Genomic DNA, 18,707 nt, shown 5'->3' with positions numbered 1-18,707 from the left:
TTATCTATGATGTCCTGTAAGATATGTCCTTGGCCCTTTCTTTGTAGTAGTACTTTTGGTGATCTTATCAATTGCTATGGATTCATTTATCTTTGAAGATAACTTTCAGATCTATGGAAACAGCTATTTCTCTGTCTTATGTTACTATTCCCCCTTAACAGTTGTGTGTTGGATGACTCTTAACTAAATGTTTCTTAAGTTTTCAAGTATAGACATGTCTAAAAGCAAACTCCTGGTTATCTTTTCACCTAAAACCTAACCTTCCTCCAAATTTGCCTATTTCTGTTGGGGAGCAAAAGTCATTCCAGTCATCCATATTTACCTAATAAGTAAATGTTAATCCCCTTCTATGTGATTTTTAAGGTTCTGAGGAGACAGAGACTAATGGCAAAGTAGACTCTGTCTTCAAGGAGCTTTTACACGCATACCCATATGCACATATCCTAAATAGAAAATGATGGAGAAAGCAGTGGAAAAGACATTGACAATTGAAAGAATCATGGACAGCTTCATAGAGTAAGTGAAAACATGGAAAAGCACACCCACTCATTTCTCTAGTTTTTTTTATCTCAACCTCAAATCCAGTCATTTGCCAAGTCTTGCTAAAATCCAGGATGGCAAGATTCCTCTTTCCCTCCCTACTGACATACTATGTGAGCCTTTTCTGTACTTTTGTTCTCCTCTTTCCAAGGTGGATTTCTCTCACTCTCTACTAAAGACTTTTTAATGTATCATTCAAAACATTTCAGATCTCACTTGCCCCTTTTTTAATTGAGGCTTCTGGGATCTTTTCCTGTATTGACCTTTCTTCCTCCAATAATATGTTTCTACATATTATACATGTTTTGCATTACATCTACATTACTACTTTTATCACTGTATATTAGTAACTATTCTGCAATAATAAGCCTTAAATAGTTACCCAGGATCATTGAGACAGTATAAATCATTGGTGGGACTCAAACCCAGGTCTTCCTGACTTTGAAATAGGTTCTACATTGCTACAAGTGCCTGTGCCTATAGAGTAGGATAGAGAAAAGGGGAGATTCAACTCCAAGGAGGAAAGATTTGACGAGGAATTTTAATCAACCCAGTGAGTAGACATTTATTAAGCTCTTGACATATGTCAGGCAATGTGTTGTGGACTGGAGATAGAAAAAAGATTGTTGCTGCTTTTAAGCAGCTCACAATCTAATGGGAGAAGACCACAAGCAAACAGGTACAAGTAATTTAAACAAGAAATGATTAAAAAAGGAAAGACACTAGAAGTAAGAAGGGTTTGGAAAGGTTTCCTATAGAAGATGGAATTTTAAGGAAACCAGTATGCAGAGATGAGTAAGGAAAACATTCTAGTCCTGGGGGACAGCCAAAGGGCTTCAAAGTGGAGGGTCTTGAGTGTCTTACTGGTGAAATGGCAGGAGGACTATTGGCACTGGAGAGAAGAGGATTCATTGGAATAAGATATAAGTGAACTGGAAAAGAAGAAGGGAGCTAGTTTATAGAAGGCTTTTTAATGTCCTACAGAGGATTTATCTTGCAAGTGATAGAAAACAGCCACTAAAGTTCATTGACAAGTTTGGGTCTGCACTTTAGGAAAATCACATGGGTGACTGAATGGAGGCTGAATTGGAGTGGAGAAAGATTTGAGGCAGGCAGCCCACTAGCAGGTTATTGCAGTAATCCAGGCATAAGATGACAAGAATCTGTTCCAGAGTGGCCGAGGAGAGAAGGAAACATAGTTGAGATATGTTGCAAAAGTAAAATCAACAGGTTGGAGATGGAAGATGAGAATTTGTGAGTAGTTGGGGATAACATCTAGGTTTCAAGCCTGAGGCCATAAGAAAATGGTATTGCCCTTTAAATAATAATAAAGTAAGATGATGGGGGGGGGGTACAGTTTTGGTGAAAAAGAATGAGTTTGAGTGTGGACATGTTCAGTTTAAGATGTCTAAAGGGCAGTTGGATATGTGAAGTCAGCAAAGAACTTAGAGAAAGATAGATAGATTTGAGATTCATCAGCAATGTAACTAAATCTATGAGAGGTGATGAAATTACTAAGTGAAGTAGTATAAAAGGAGAAATGAATGTCTTAAAATAATCAATCATTGAGGCAGCTAAGTGGTACAATCAATAGAGCATCAGCTCTGTCAGGAAGACCTGAGTTCAAATCCAGCCTCAGACACTGAACACTTCCTAGCTGTGTGACCCTGGGCAAGTCACTTAACCCCAATTGCCTCAGCAAAAAAAAAAAAAAAAAAAAAAAAAAGAGTTTTTTGGTAACAGCATCTCTGAACAAATACTTAATTACAGTAGTATAGTGTTTTTGTATTGGTAGTCAGATTATCTCTATCTCAAATACTTAATTACAGTAGTATAGTGTTTTTGTATTGGTAGTCAGATTATCTCTATCTACAAAAAATCCCTAATGAATGTATTAAAGATTATGAAAGAGACTTTTTTTCTCTCCCAAATACCCAGTGTCTATTTTCTACCTTGAAAACAATATGGTTGTAATGAAGTGTTTAATTTTATCTTGATTCTTATGTTATGTCGCCACTTCTATTACCTTGTCTTGAATATTTCAAAGGAGTGTTGAAAACACTCCTTTAAAAACAAATTACATTACTTAAATTTAATAAAATTAAATACTTAAATTTCTCCATCTGGATGTCAAACCAGCAATGTGTTCATAACTGAAGTTATCTTTTCCTCAAAATCTTCTTCTTGACCTCCCTAGTCATATTAATGGTACCACCATCTCTTAGTTTTCTAAACAGTTTTCTAGGGTTAAGTATTATTTCATTTGTTTCTTGCAACATTCTTTCTTGGTGACTTCATCAGTTCCCATGAATTTAATTATCATCTCTATATACATGACTCATATATTTATATATTTAAATATGTCTCTTTACTATTTCTCCATTGTTTTTTCTGGGTTCCATTCCACATTGAAAACTGAAAATCTGACACTTCAAATTTAGTATCCTGTCAATATCTCAGATTGAATATAAACAATTCATGTTTTCCTCCAAACCTATCCCCACTAAACTTTCCCATTTCTATTGAGAGTACCACCTAGCCTCCCAGATTCATAACGTTGGTATTATAACATCACTTCCTGACTCTCCCTCACCCCACTATCTAATAATTTGTAGATCTTGTAAACTTTATACTTACAAATAAATAAAAGACAGTCCCTGCCCTCTAACACTGGTATGGCTACAGAATGAGAGATGGTGCAAGGTAGTAGATACACAGTGCAGTCCAGAAGGCCAGGAGTCTAGTCTACCTCTGATGCATCCATGTAGTAGACAGCAGGCAAAGCGTACAACCTGTCACTGGCCTGCTTTGTTTCTCTAGGTCTTTGCCCAGGTCATTCCCCTTGTCTAGAATATAACTCCTTTTTTACCCTTTATCTTCTAGAATTGAAATACAGTCAAGATGCTACTACTATGGAAAGCCTTTCTTGATCCCCACACTTGTCTTCACTTGGTGGATCATCATCTCTGCATCATAGATTTAGAGCTGGAAGGGACTGAAAGCCTATCTAGTCTAACCTCATTTTACAGATCAGTTATCTGAGGACCTGGTAGGTTAAGTGATGGGTCTAAGGTCACTCAATCAAACTTTTAAGTGCCTACTGGGTGCCAGAATATATACCAGACACTGCTGATGACTGAGAATACACAATAAGGCAAAAGACAGGGAGCTTACTCAAAGGACATGAAAGTAAACATATGTAGCAGCTTGCTTTATGTAGCAAGATAAAAAAGAAGTACTTTAAAGATAGAATGCTTTGAATTTAAGGGGGATTGGAGGTTTCTGGTAAAAAGTGAGATTTTAGTTCGGACTTAAAAAAGAAATCATTAAGCAGAAGTAAGGATGGAGAGCATACCAGACATAGCAGACAGCCAGAGAAAATGTGGAGAATCAAGTGTCTTGTTTATGGAGTAGCTAAGAGTCACTGTGTCAAAGAGTATGTGTGTCAAAGAGTAAGGTGTAAAAAGACTGGAGGGGGGGGCGGAGGGGGGAGAGAGAGGAGGTTAAGGTGTGATGGGAGTACTGTATATTTGCTCTAGGAAGCTCTAAGGAGCCATGGGAGTTTTTTTAATAGGGATAACATGGTCAAATATGAGCTCTTACATGGCTGAACTTTACTACTCCTGTCCTAAGAATTGAAATTGGGATTTGAACTCATGTCCTCAAACTCCAGAATCCACTAATCCCTCTTGAAATTACTTTGTTTGTACTAGATATACTCTCCATATGTGTTGTATATCATTGGTGGAATGTAAACTCCTTAAGGGCCCATGATTATTTTTGTGACTGTCTTTGCATTTCCTGTGCTAACACAATGCCTTATAGTTAAGATTTACTCATCTAAATGTTGGGTAAATTGAATAGTTGAACTCTGCTCAATTGTACTTTGTCCTACCTAAAGCCAAAATTAAGATGTATTGGGTGATTATGTTGCCTGGATTGCTTATAGTGAGAAACAGCTATGATGAAGCTGCAAGTGACATTCTGGCTTTAAAGAGTCTGTAGTTATTTATCATTTTAAAAAATTATCAGTTCTGGAAAGGAAATTTGTAAGATCTATAGAAATGGTAGTTAAGGTTTCTTCATCTGTAAGAAAATTTTGGTTTTTTTAACATTAGACTAGTAGTACATTATCAGAAATGGATGTAGCATCTTTTATCACTGAGTAACAAAAGTAAAGCTATCCTTTTGCGGGGGAGGGAGGTCTTAAGTGACTTTTCTGAGATTACACAGCTAAAAAGTCCATCTGATTGATCATAAGATTTTTTTTAGCAAGTTTTTTATTTCTTCTTTTGATAGTTGGTCAAGTAAAATTTGATCCACCCTTAAGGAAGGAGACAGAGCCACATCATGAGCTGGTAAGTAATATAAGATGTTACTCTTAACTCTGAAAACTAACACACACACACACTCTCTCTCTCTCTCTCTCTCTCTCTCTCTCTCTCTCTCTCTATATATATATATATATATATATATATATATAAACAAATATATATATATTTGTTTAACCTTTGTGACATCAATATATTTAGCAAGGGAGAAAAGTGTTGATAATATTTTTTAAAGCATTTGGGAAGTGTAAGGTAAGCAGTTTTGAAAATTGTCAAATCTGTTAATGAGATTGATTATCAATTATTATAGGTCATCTGGACTCATACATCACTAATAAACTAGTGGAATAACTTTAATGGTAATTTTAATATTCTTTGTTTAAACTTTTTTTTTTAATTTGACCCTTTTTTTTTTCCTGTTTATGTTGCAATTTTTTGTGGCTGGATTTTTTTTGTGTGTCTATATTAAGATATATTTTTCTAACTTCTCAAGGGTTTAAATTAGAATGTTGTCCCAGTAAAGAACACATTTTTAAATTAAATAATCTGTCTTCAAGTTCATAGGTCACTTTATAAACTTTAATAAAGTACAGTATATGATCAGAGTACTAAACTTAACTCTGTTCAAAAAATGACTGATTTTTCTCATCTCTACTCTGATGTACTGGCTTTGTGACCATGTGCTAGTCACTTTAGGGCCTCCACTTAGTTTTTAATTTACAAGAGTTAGTGGCACGCCAGTTGCTGATTTTTGAAGAGTTTCTTTAACAGTAGTTTCCTATACTTATGAAATCGGAGGTCCTGTTGATCAAAAAAAAAAAAACTGCCTTTCTTAAAGTATTTAGTAATACTAGCTACATTCTTGATAGGGAAATTGCTTAAAATAATTCAGATAATTTTAGTGTCTTAACGGGGGGAGGAAGGGGGTGTTGTGTTTTAAAACTTTACCTTTTAAATATTATAGTTCCTTTAAAAACTTCCAGTAAAGCTTTGTATGTCCAGCTTTAAAATTTATTTTAAATCTAAATTAAATCTAATTAATTTAAAGAATCATAAAGACCAAGGGGGCAAATCTCTTATTAATAATTAAACCTACTTGGTCAATTTTTTTTAAACCAATGGAAGGAATTGTTAGTTTTCTCATGGAAGTTATCTGATTCAGAAATCCATAGGAAGGGAAGATTAAAGGAAAATTATTTTATGATACCTGGGAAGAATAAGTAGAGGTGGGAGATACTGAGAAAATTGAAATGAAATTGACAAATGCTAATTGTATTTTGTTAAGGCAGCTTTGTTCATTTTGCTTTTCCCTACCCACCCTTGTCATTATATGTATTCAAACCCTAAACTAAAATTTAATATTATCATGCAAAGTTTATTGTAGATGCTTTTTCTTAAGCTTTTTAATATAACATAACTTTGCATTTGCCTTAACAAAATTATGTTGGCAGGACTTATCCAACTTGTGAAAATTTCCCTTTGTGTATTTGTGGCTTTTGTTCTAAGTGTAAATAACCTGGGTTTCTTGGTCTCTGTCTGCTAAACAGCCCGACAGTGACGATTTTTTGGACAGTTCAGAAGAAATATACTACACTGCAAGATCTAATCTGGTATTTCTCATCTTCTGATTTTCTTTGTCAGCGTTGGTTTTGTCTTATATTTTCTTTACAAAGCACTTACATTTTGTCCAGTTGCACCATGTTCATTATTTTCATTAATTTATTTTATTTAGCATTAGCAAACTACTACCATATACTAAAGACAAGTAATTTTTGTTTAATCAGAAATAATTTTTTCTCTGGATAAATTGTTACTATTTTTAATGAAAAGTCTCAGTATTTACCCTAATATTTATCATTTGTACTCAGATACAAAAGTTAATATGGGAAGTCATATATATTCCTTTTGGATATCTCTTCTCTGTTTTAATACAGAATATTTTTCATGTAGTTTAAAGAAGAATATGTGTATATATTAGAAATTAATTTTAAAAATTAATCACTGGTTAATTTTTTTTAAAGAAGAATTATTGGGTCTCGCTCAGTTTTCTTAGGCCCACACTGTATTATCCTACAGTTATCATCATTGAAGCCATTGGTAGTAAGAGCATCTGAATATTTAAAGGAAACATATAAAAATCAAATGTAACAAATATGGTGGCATCATATTAAGTGTAAAGCCACCTCTTTTTATCCTTGACCCTTCTGTTAAAAAAAAAAAAAAAGGTGTCTTATTTCAAGGTCCCATTTTGGTATCTTATATGTTTCTGTCTTTTGGACCTAAAATAAAGTTTTTATTAATTCAGTTCAATTTAACAAGAATCTATAAAGTACTTTGTATATGCTTTGACTGTGCTAGATATTGTAAGGAATTCTAAGTCCTGTAGGGGAAATAGGATTTAACTATATATGAATATAGCACAAGACAAGAGTCAAGTACCACACTATGTTATACAGACAACCAGCAGTAGAGAATTCAGAAAGGAAAGTGAAGATGGGCCAGAAAAGCAGGGGTAACATCTTGAAACACTTAAAACTTGATTCAAATATCTAATTTTAGTGATTTCATAGAATTTCACAGTGGAAGGCATAGTAAAGATTATCTAATCTATACCCATTGTTTTGAGGTTTAGGAAACTCTGGAAAGTTTAGCTTTTTTTTAATAAAGAGCATAACTAATCAAGACACAATCATGTATGAAAAGAAAGAACATCCACCTCCACAAAGGGGTTTATTAGAAGTATAATCTCATACTTTTCCTTACCGCATCCTACTTGATCTTTATAATTTTGTTATAATTACTTCTGATGTTTTTTAATGTGAAGTTATTTATTTTCCATTTACATTGTTGTAGTAATCTTGATAAGTGTATTATTTGTGCATACTTATATGCTAATATAACTGAGAATACAAAAGAAATAGAGGATTATCTTCAAAATTATAAGATAACCAAAACTGTCAAAAGATCAGATGGAGATCTTAAGTGACTCAGTATCAGAAAAGGTAATAGATAAAGCTCTAAAGGAGCTTATTAAAGAAAAAAGCTAGAGTTCTAACAAATGTTTAGAATTTTTTAGAATTCTATCAGATTTTTAAAGAACAGGTGGTATTTATACTTTATGTTATTCTCAAAAATGAAGAAAGCACCTTGCAGAGTGCTTTTATCCATAATTAATTTGAAAAGATATGTTGCATATCACCATATCTTGTCCTGAGTTTTTTTGATGTTTACCTAGCATGATAACATATAATTAGTCAGCATTGAATGACTTCCACATAAAAGACCTCATACAAGACATTTTATTCTCCTAAATCATGCCAAATTTAATTGTAATATTATTTGGGGCATGTTGTTATAAAATTAATATAAGATAATCAATCTTTCATGCCTACTTATTAAGAAAAAACTAATTTTGAAATTTCAAGGAATATTCTAAAATTTTTTATCTTATGAAACATTTAACCTGCTAAATTTCTTTTTTTTTTTTTTTTTTTTTTTGGTGTTGTTATTTTTGCTCAGACAACTGGAGTTAAGTGCCCAGAGTCACACAGCTAGGAAGTATTAAGTGTCTGAGGTCACATTTGAACTCAGGTCCTCCTGACTTCAGGCCTTCTATCCACTGTGCCACCTAGCTGCCCCTAAATTTCATTTTTAAAGGTAGAAATAGGAAATGTTCCCCACACTCTAATGGTTAAAAACTTGATTAGTTCATCTTTTGCTTCACAGAGTTTTCTAACATTGTTAAAAATTCAGTTTTTCACATAATTCAACCTGTAGGTAGGTTCATTTTTAATAGTCTGTGATTCAAGTTGTTTTTTTACCTATTTGTTTCCTATAATAAATCTTTGACTTGTTTTTTTGGTCAAATTGAATGTTTATCTTTTCTTTGATTATCCTGAGAAAAATCTTTATTCAAACTACAATTTTCTCAAATATTATAGCAAAACATTGCTTAGCCTTCCTTCTGTTTTCCTCTTATATTTTGAACTATTTTTGCTAAGGTATTTTTTTGGAGAAAGGGAGCGAGTCAGTTGGGGTTAAGTGACTTTCCCAGGGTCACACAGCTAGTAGGTGTGAAGGATCTGAGTTTTGGATTTAAACTCAGGTCCTATTGACTTAAGAACCAATGCTGTATCTCTACTACACCTTCTAGTTGCTCCTTTGTTAAAAATATTTGTTTCATGTTTTTAGACTGTTTTACCTTACTGCATTTAGACTTTTACATCATTCTGGAAGATTTCTACCATTGTATAACTACTTTGATAGAACGCATACTTTCTGTTTCCATTATCCCATTGCAAATATCTTTCTTTTTTTGTTCCAATTCTTTTTTTTTTCTTAACATACTACCTCATTTTTCTTTCATGTATCTTCCTAGTTTGGGAAATTATCTGTCAAATAAACCATTTAAGTTTTGACCTTCTGTTCCTTTAAAATGGATCTTTTTATACTTTTCTTCCTAAAATTAGGTAAATTTTAGGCCAGTAATGTCTTCCTGTCCCCCCGTTTGCTAATTTATTTTAATTCTTAATGTAGCCAAAGGTAGCCATTCATTAGCAAATCATTATCTGATTCTCACTTCTAGCTAATTTTGTCAATATAAGGTCCTGGCCCACATGACATTAGGAGGTATTCTACCAGATAGTTGTGGGATTTTTTTTAAGCTACAGAAGCTCAAATAGGTCGTCACCTAATGCATAGACTTTGTGCCATGCATGGTGGAGGAAGTATATGTACCAATTAGATTACAAGTCCTTAACATTATTTAAATGAATTATTTTCTTCAAGAATTTCAAGGTAGCAATGAGTTAATGTTGTTGTTGTTGTTTTTAATTTAATTTCAAACAAATATTCCAGAGTTCTTTTTATTACATAGGCAGTTTCAAGTCCTTTATCTTAAAAAAAAAAAAAAAATACTTTTGACAGCTAGATGGTGCAGTGGATAGAGCACCAGCCCTGAAGTCAGAAGGACCTGAGTTCAGAGCTGGCCTCAGACACTTAACATTTCCTAGGTATCACTTAATCCCAAATGCCTCAGCACAAAAAGAAAAAAAAAGAAAAACATTAGTATTATTACCATTGAGGGCTATTGTACCTTCATTTCATTTATCTCTGTCATGTTTATTTCTTCTTTGTTGTGTTTGTGAAGTGCTATCTAAATGAAATGATAAGCTAAATAAGTTACTCTTAATATAAGAATATTTCATCTATAGCTTGCTTAATGTTTGGCCCATTTTGTATATTTCTCTGTATCTAAAGACCTGACATAAAAATGTCTTCACTGGCTTAGGCATCTTCCCAGTCATTCTAAATTCTGCTTAATTAATTAATTGAAGTCCCACTTAAGTGATTTCAAGTCTACTTTTTTTCCTTTTTTCCTCAAAGGTCACTAACCCCTTTTGACAAATTTTTTTCATTGCCATAAAATTTTTGTTATTAGCATAATCAGATGATCTTAACACTCTCTTAGAAATATTGGCTCAATTGGTAATAATGCAACAGAAATTATTGGTATTTCTATGTAGTTTTTGTTTATTTCTGTTATATGTGAAAAGAATATAGTCTTGGGGTTATGACTAGCTGAGCTAGAAATAAAAATCTTTATAGAATTTTGCAGTTTTTGTCATTATCTCAGTAAGAAGGTCTTCATTATATGCTATATTAGAAAAAAAGCATCTAGGGTTAGAATTGTATCCATCAGGGCTTCTTGTGATAATAATATTAATATGAAATTTTTTTAAAAAGAAAATTACTGTAACCAGTAAATAAATAGTATCAAAAAATAAAGGGCTAAGGAAAAGTTAATGGCATTCTGAATAAAATATGCAATTAATATTATTTTTGTAATTGTTTGCATGTGCTGGGATAACATTTTGATTTTATCCTTTTAAGAAATATCATTAAAGTAAGTAAAATAGGCCTTGTTTTTCATTCAAATTTTATATGAACTTTACAACTATGCAATTTTTTATTTTCTTTTTTTCTCTCTGGTAGTAAATTATACTATTATGGGCAGTACTCTCTTATTCTCTCTCCCAAAAAAGAAAAGGAGAGGAAATAAATTTAAGCTTTGTTCTAAAGCAATATTTTTGTTTTCAATTTCACTAAAAGCTTTTTGATATTTCAGAAACCAAATTTTATAGAGATTTTTCACTTCTGTGAAATGTAAAAATAAATTATTCTAGCTATCTTCATGGACTAAAAGTGTTTGTGGTAGAGAATTGTATTTATATATCCTTCTAGGCCAAAATAACAAAATTTATTGAACAAGAAAGAGAATGTAGACAACAATTTATATCACTCTGAATTGGAACTAAATTCATTTAAAAAAAAAAAGCTACAAATGGAAATTGTTCTGAGGAAATTAAAAGGTTAACTATTCAACTCTGTGCCACAACACTTTTTGAACTATAGTATAGAGAGGAGCTGTAGGTTTATCTGTGGAAAAAAGGCATCTTGTGATATGCCCCCCATTGTTATAAAAAACCCATATTTTAGTTCCTGATCAAATGCTTGTGTTTGAATTGTTTGATTTTTTTACTCTTCCATAGCTCTGAAACTTATAATCCACAAAGGTGTAGTCAAAATGACTTACACTGATAATTTCAATATCATTAATGTCAGGCATAAATCTTTTGAGCACTAGTAAGATATCTGTACTATATATTTAGTTCTATAGTTAATGTCAACATAACTTATGATTTAAAATTATGGAATGTTTTCAGAATAATAGAAAAGGTCTTTAGTATTCAGTTGTAATTAATAATGATTTATCCATTAAAAAATTAGTTTGCTTCTATAAAATACTGAAAAACTAAACATTTTATAAGCTTGATTCTTGTATAAGTTTTTTTTTTAATAATAGCTTTTTATTTTCAAAATATATGCAAAGGTAATTTTCATCATTCACCCCTGCAAAACCCCATATTCCAAAATTTTCTCCTTCCATTCTCCCACCCCCTTCCCTAGACAGTAAGTAATCTATTTTAAACATATATAGTTCTTCTAGCATGTGTTAAGTTTAAATTTTCAAAGGTGCAGCTTTATTTAATTTGCTTTTTTTTTTTTTTAACCCAAGGGAAATTAAGGAAAGGTAATACAAAAACACATCTTATGTTTTGTTTTATCTTTCAAACCAAACCAAAACAAAACTGTTCTCCATTACTGTGCCTAATTGTAAGCTAATTGTAGCTTAATCATAAATGAAGTTTTAAAACAATTTCATTTTTTATTATTTTAATGATCAAATTTAGATATGGAATTTTATTTAAATGGCAGGCTGTCCATGTAATCTTAGCACTCTTAGAGTTCTTTTACTATATGTCTTTGAAAATAATACAACTTTAAATACATAAGCAATAAAAATTTCTTTTATCTGCAATTTCATTCTTTGAGATAATATAATTATATAATTGACTCCTGGTTTTTGCTGTTATTTTTTTGTTTTACCAAATACTTTACTTTGTAAAATTAGGATCTTCAGCTGGAGTATGGACAAGGACACCAAAGCAGTTATTTTTTAGGTGGAAATAAGTAAGTAAAGTTTTTATTAACTCAAAATTGAGGATTATTTAAATTATCTTTATTATTATAATCAAAACAAAGTTATAGACATATTCTATAATAGAGTATTTTTTAAATGTTGAGATTTAGATTTACTAATAATAATAATGACAATTTTTATATATGAGGTGGATAAATTCAATATTTTAGAAGAAAAAGTATTTAGAAAATTGCCAGTTCTTAACTATTATGAAGTAAAATACGAAACTCCATTCTAACATACAGTTCTTTTTTCCAGTTTTTCCTGAACAATTTTCGGGCTGTTATATGCTTCAGCTCACTAATGGAATAAAAATTATAATTTGAATTAACCTAAAAAATAAAATTTTACTAGGATATTACTTGCATAAATATAAGCCAGAGGAAAAAAGTGTGATGGTGAAATTATATTTCACCTAGTAACTGCCTCAAACAGATTCTAGATTATACAGTAGTTCAAACCATAAAGGAGCATGGGTAACAAGTATTGCTTAAATTTTTTTCTATATCAATCAAAAAATGTTATTAAACGCTAGAAACTGAGGACTCAAAATTTTTATAAATACTAAAGATTTTCAGTAATATGATATTAAAAATATTTTTAAAACTATTCGACAGATACTGTTAATTCTTGATATTTTCGTTATGTTCATTACATAGGTACTGTACATATTTTAATTTATAATTATATTTGGTTCATCTCTCAGAAATTAAAATAATTTCTCTCCTGCATGTTTATACTCTATTTCAGAATCTAACAGAAAACCTGTTTAAATCACTCCACAAAAGTTTTTTGTGGGGTTTTTTTGTTTTGTTTTGTTTGGTTAGTCAAATTTGTGTTTTATGTGTACATTTTCCTATTTCTGTCCTGGAACATTTTCCCCTTTAAAATATCTTCTATCAGTGGTCTCTTGAAATAATTTAAAGAGCATTTTATAATCATTTGCTTTACCATTGCTCCTTTGATTTCCAGAAGGCAACACTTTATTTTAAGGGGGGGGGGGGGTGGGAATGGAGAGGGAGAAGAAGAACATGGCCTTAGAAATAAAAGATTTGGGTTTGATTTCCAATTCTGAAACTTAATGATGCCAAGGCAAGAACCTCTTTGAACTTGTGTTTCCTCCTTGGTAAAATAGAGATTACAATACTTGGATTGTCTGGCCCCAGGGTCAGCCCAAGAAAGAAGTGCCTCTTAAATCTTAAATCTCTATTTACATTTTTTATTCTTATACTTATGCATAAACATCAGGTATGTGCTTGGATTCATTGTTTTCTAAGTCAACAAGAAATACTCCATCCAGCCTTTGGAAAGGTTTTCTCTAAAAGGAATAGTTAATATTTTCAAGTATATTATGTTTTTCAAATATAAGTGTGTTTTTAGCCAATTTAATGTTTTTCTTTGATTGTTTTAATTCCTGGTTCAAGTTTTATGTCACAAACTACAATTTCCTAGTTAGTATAATTTGTAAATTATAAATATTCATATTTCATGAATGTGAATCATATTTAAATACTTAAGATTTCAGTTGGCAACATATTTCATCAATCTTTAGATTGTGGTAGAAATGAAAATAATTTAAATTTTAAAAAATTATTTAATACTTATATTTAATATTCATGATTTCTCCTATTTCTATATTTTAAAATAGTTGGAAAGTAGCTTCTGCATACTAATGGGTTTTTGGGGCTCTAACTAAAAATCATGCCTTGATTGAAGATCATTTAATTATACCAAACTTGTCATCCTTCCCAATGTTGACTTGAGTTCTCTGGAACATAAACTTTCATGCCTTTAATATAGCTGCCAACTTAATTAACTTTTATTTAAACAAAATTATTTTGTAAAAATATTTATTAAATTAGCAAATATATAAAAAGTTCATTATATGAAAATAGAATGCACTTATTATTTCAAGTTGTTTTTAGCTTGTTAAAAGTCAGAAAAGTCCTATTTGGTATCATGTATAAAATCCAAGTGTCATAGGGTTTGGTCTAAATTTGAGATTGTCCTTTTGATCAAATCTAAACATAAATATCAATTGAAGACAAATAATTTGATAAAATTGTTTAGTTCATTTTTCTGTTTTAATAGATAACTTAGAAAATAATAAAAACTTTCAGAAGTACAGAAAAAATACAATATCAGCAAATGACGTATATTGCCTTTAAAAAAGAAATGTGACTTTCCAGTCTGATTGTGATAATTAAAATTATTTACAGAGTAATTTATTTTGACTAGGCCAAAAAAAAAAAGTTAATAATTTTTACAACCTTCATTTTTTGATTAATTGGATCACTGCTTAAGGAATTGTACTCTATATAACGATTCACTGGCAAGGTATGTTGGCCAAAAGTTGTGTCTTTTGGCTATGTTTTGTGTACAAGCATATTCCATACATGTGACATGAGCATGGATGTAGCACTCCTCTTTATTGTATTTACTTGTGTCTGCTTTGTTTTTGTGACTGGGCAGTGTTTTAAAACTCAGAAGTATTTCCTGTTCTCTCCATAGGTATTCAGGCAGACAGATTTCCACTTGTGGGTACTACTTAGTGTAGACCAGGCAGGAAATACCTAATTAGAATTACAATGTAGTTATTTTTGTTTCTGTTTTTCCCAGAGAAAGCAAAAGTTCTCTTAACTTCCTAGAAGTAATGAGGATGTCCTTTCCGAGCATCTCATCTTTGGCATTTTATCTCTGAAGTAGATGATAAAATTAACTTCCTCTGGCTACTTAATGGAAGGTTATTCTTGCTAACTTCATTTTAAGAGCCAAACTCAGAGGTTGGTGGACGAAGGAGGAGAATTCGAATTAGAGAAAGTTTAAGAAGAAAAAAAAATGTTAATAAATCTGATAATTATCTTTAAAAACTTTTCTATTATTGGAAACATAGTTAATCTGACATGCTCTTAGGTGATTGAAAGGACCATGGTTATTTTGACACTGGGTTAGGATTGAGGTACATTTCAAAAATTGGTACTCTTGGGTTCCAGGCTCCAGTCATCAGGGCCACATTTCTCTTCTTACTTACTTAAAGTAAGGGGTGGAGGGACAACTAGGGAAAATGGACTTTTTTTTCTGTCAACATCACTTTGACTATTTATAACGTCATTCATGGGCTGCACAAAATTATCAACTTACAGAACTCAGTTCTATAACTGAGGTGGTTGCTGTACCCAGCTTTCATTTCATCATCACCTGCTATTGCGTTAGCAAATGATTTCAAAGGCCTTATATGACTCTTAAACCAGTTGTTCCCCTCCCCTAATTTAAGGAGTTATATGTATTTAATTATTTGCCTGTTTTGCTTTTGTTTCAAAATTCTAGAATCAGAGCTTTCTAATAAAAACCATGGAAGGTCAAATATATCAAAAATAAGTAAAAATTATCATTTTGTTAGGAAAAGAATCTTAAATATTGCCTGGTTATTTCTGTTAACCTGTTATTCCTCATGCTCACAAAATATGGAATATGCCAGCAGATAGTTTTATTAATCTTGGCATTGGAACACTCATATCATAGACTTTTTAAAAAATCAGTTATTCAGTCAACAAGCAGTAAGTACTTACTACACACTAGGCATGTGCTAAGTGCTAAGGATACAACGAAGGGTAAAAGACAATCCCTACTCTTGACTTAATGGAATCAAGAAATTTTGACTCCCACAACCCAGTGAAGAAAAATTGTCTGAACCTTAACATTTTTTAAAAGATCATTTTATAATATTTCAGATAACTGGCTGGTCTCCTTTTTCCACTTCTCAGAGGACTAGTAAGTAACATGAGAGAAGGTTATAGTATTCTAGTTCCTCTTTTGCCTCCTATCCTCAGTCTTATGTACTAGCAAGAATTCTAAGTATTTGCTGGCAGAAAAAGCCTCTATTTTTATTTTTATTTTTGTTATTTCAAGATTCTAGGATAAAAATCCTCTGCTAACTAACTCTTACCTGAAATTCCATCATAGGCATATTAACTAATGACCCCAGAACAAATTTTTGTTCTATTTATAGATGGTCAAATTAGAGCTACTTAATGGAGAGCTAGTTCTGGACTTGAAATCAGAAAGACAGGTTCAGTTATCACTTCATATGCTTTAGTAACTATGTAAATCTGCATGTCTCTTAATTCTATATGTGTTGGTGGTCTCCTTCCAATTTCTTAGCTGAGTTGCTTTGAACTTGAAGGAGGGAATGTCCAGATTGGGAATTACCCATACTAACAGTATCGTAGCTTCTTTGTATAGTCATGTATAGATTTCAGGGACCAAAATCTCAAAAAGTCCTTTAAGTGTTCCCTCATGGTTACTAGCCTTGTATTAGCAGTATTGTAGAGCATTGTAAATTATGAAATTCTGTTTAATTTCAGTGTCTCAGTTTATTCTCTTACAAAGTAAAATAACTAGGGCTTGTCTGTATCACCTATTGTTTGAAGGTGTTAACATATTACTTTATCTATTGAAAATATTAATTAACTGCTGTTTTGGTTTACTAATCTGTAAAAGAGTTAGGAATATATGATCTCAAAGGTGACTCTAAACGAGATCCTCTTCCACTGACTTTTATAAACTCTTGCGTTTAATTTTCAACAATTCTGAGAGTTCAATAAATACATGAAACAAAAGTTTACTAAAATAATACTGTCCTTTCCAACCTGGCTGCAATATATCTTTCCAGCTTTGATTATACATTAACCCACATACTTAAAGTTCTAACACCATTGGCCTTTTTGTCTTTCTTTTCCTATGACATGACTTTTCTCCCATCTTCCATGGCTACAGGGTATTCCCACTTCACTTTCACTTCTTTTAACTCCTCCCAGTACCTTTCAGAGCACTCTGCTCAAGTTCCACCTTGTACATCAAAAACCTTTTCTGACTGGCCTTTTTCTCTCCATCAAAAAAAAAAAATTAACCTTGTTTCTCTCAAGCATATTTTATATAGTCTCTTGATGCAATGTAAATTCCATGAGGGCAGAGACTGCTTTATTTCTGTCTACCTACAGTGCTTAGCATATAATAGGAATTTGTTTAATCCTTTAGAGAAAATACAATATGTTTGTCATAATTTTCTTATATGGCAAATCAGGAAATAAATTCTTATTGGTTTCTGCCCCTTCTATTCTAGAAAGCATATTTGCGTTATTATAGAAGAAATGGATTATTTACTCATTTCATTGTAGCAAGGATCTTCTTGTGTCATGGACCCCTTTGGCGAGTCAGGTGAAACCTGTGAAATACTCTCAGAATTATGTTTTTAAATTAATGAAATTAAATCTATAGAATTACAAAGGAAAGTTGTAATGAAATAAAGTTACAAATTAAAAATATAATTTCAAGGACTTAGGTTAAGAATCCTTATCATAAAGGATCTTGCATTGAAGAGTAATGAGTGATCTTTGGAAAGCTTTGGTTTTCCTGTTCCTCTCCTGACAACAAAAAAATCTTTGAAATGGGCCTAAATGTAGTATCCTTCCATTTGGTCTAATTCAGGCTCAAACTTCCCAAAGTGTAAATTTGTTTGCCAGTACACCCCTGGAGAACAGTTTCTACAGGTAAGTAACTTTGTCTTCTGTGAAAGCAAAGTGCTGCTACATTCATGTATTCACATCACATGCATGCATGCTTTTGCAGAAAGGTCCAACATGTTTCATTTTATAGGATTGTCTGGGAGCATGACTTTTGAAAAATGTTATATTCCTTATTTTAAAAAAGAGAAAATATGAATTAGATTAATTATTTTCTCAGTATCAGGCTTGAACATTTCTGAATATAAGCCTGAAATTAATTTTTGTCATTCTTACTGTGACTTTCCTTATTAAATGTCTTCTCTTTAAAAATTTTTTTTCATTGAGTATGAAAATCTCTTTTTTTAATTATCTTGATGATGTTTAAAGTAGCTGGCCAGGAAAGTTATTGGTAATCCATCATTAAATGTGCTTAAATAGGACAAATGCATATAACTTTGTAGTATATTGTTGGAACTGTTCAAATATAAATGATACTATTTTTGTATATATCAAATGATAAATGATGACGTTTTATTCTTATGATTGTGTATATTTCCTAAATATTTTTGTTTTAATTTTTCAAAGGAGTCTTTTGAAGTCTGTTGAAGAAGAATTACATCAGAGGTAATTTTTATCTTTACTGTTTTTAAAATTTTTATATACTTTTCCATGCTGCATTAGCAGTTTTAAGTTTCCCTCTCTGTTCTCTCTTCCCATCCTCCAACCTCCTCAACATTCCCTCCCAAAAAAAGAAAATAAAAAAATTTTTCCTAGCCCCCAAAGCTAAGC

At 31.6% G+C, this 18,707-nt stretch overlaps 1 protein-coding gene across 4 annotated transcripts in view; it reads left to right on the top strand.

The window, feature by feature from the left end:
* The window catches only part of MAP4K3 (mitogen-activated protein kinase kinase kinase kinase 3), a 191,730-nt gene that overhangs the window by 116,031 nt on the left and 56,992 nt on the right, over window positions 1–18,707 (top strand). Inside the window, exons 14-18 of one of the 4 annotated variants that reach the window (XM_051975155.1) lie at window positions 4,840–4,898; window positions 6,419–6,481; window positions 12,346–12,404; window positions 14,719–14,751; window positions 18,504–18,542. In XM_051975155.1, the coding sequence (XP_051831115.1) occupies window positions 4,840–4,898; window positions 6,419–6,481; window positions 12,346–12,404; window positions 14,719–14,751; window positions 18,504–18,542 (253 nt within the window). The remainder of the gene's footprint in view (window positions 1–4,839; window positions 4,899–6,418; window positions 6,482–12,345; window positions 12,405–14,718; window positions 14,752–18,503; window positions 18,543–18,707) is intronic. The other 3 variants (XM_051975157.1, XM_051975156.1, XM_051975159.1) reach the window with 3 other exon arrangements.

This window comes from Antechinus flavipes, chromosome 2 (assembly GCF_016432865.1).
Source record: "Antechinus flavipes isolate AdamAnt ecotype Samford, QLD, Australia chromosome 2, AdamAnt_v2, whole genome shotgun sequence".
Classification (NCBI taxonomy): domain Eukaryota; kingdom Metazoa; phylum Chordata; class Mammalia; order Dasyuromorphia; family Dasyuridae; genus Antechinus; species Antechinus flavipes.
This window is presented reverse-complemented; position numbering and strand designations above follow the sequence as displayed.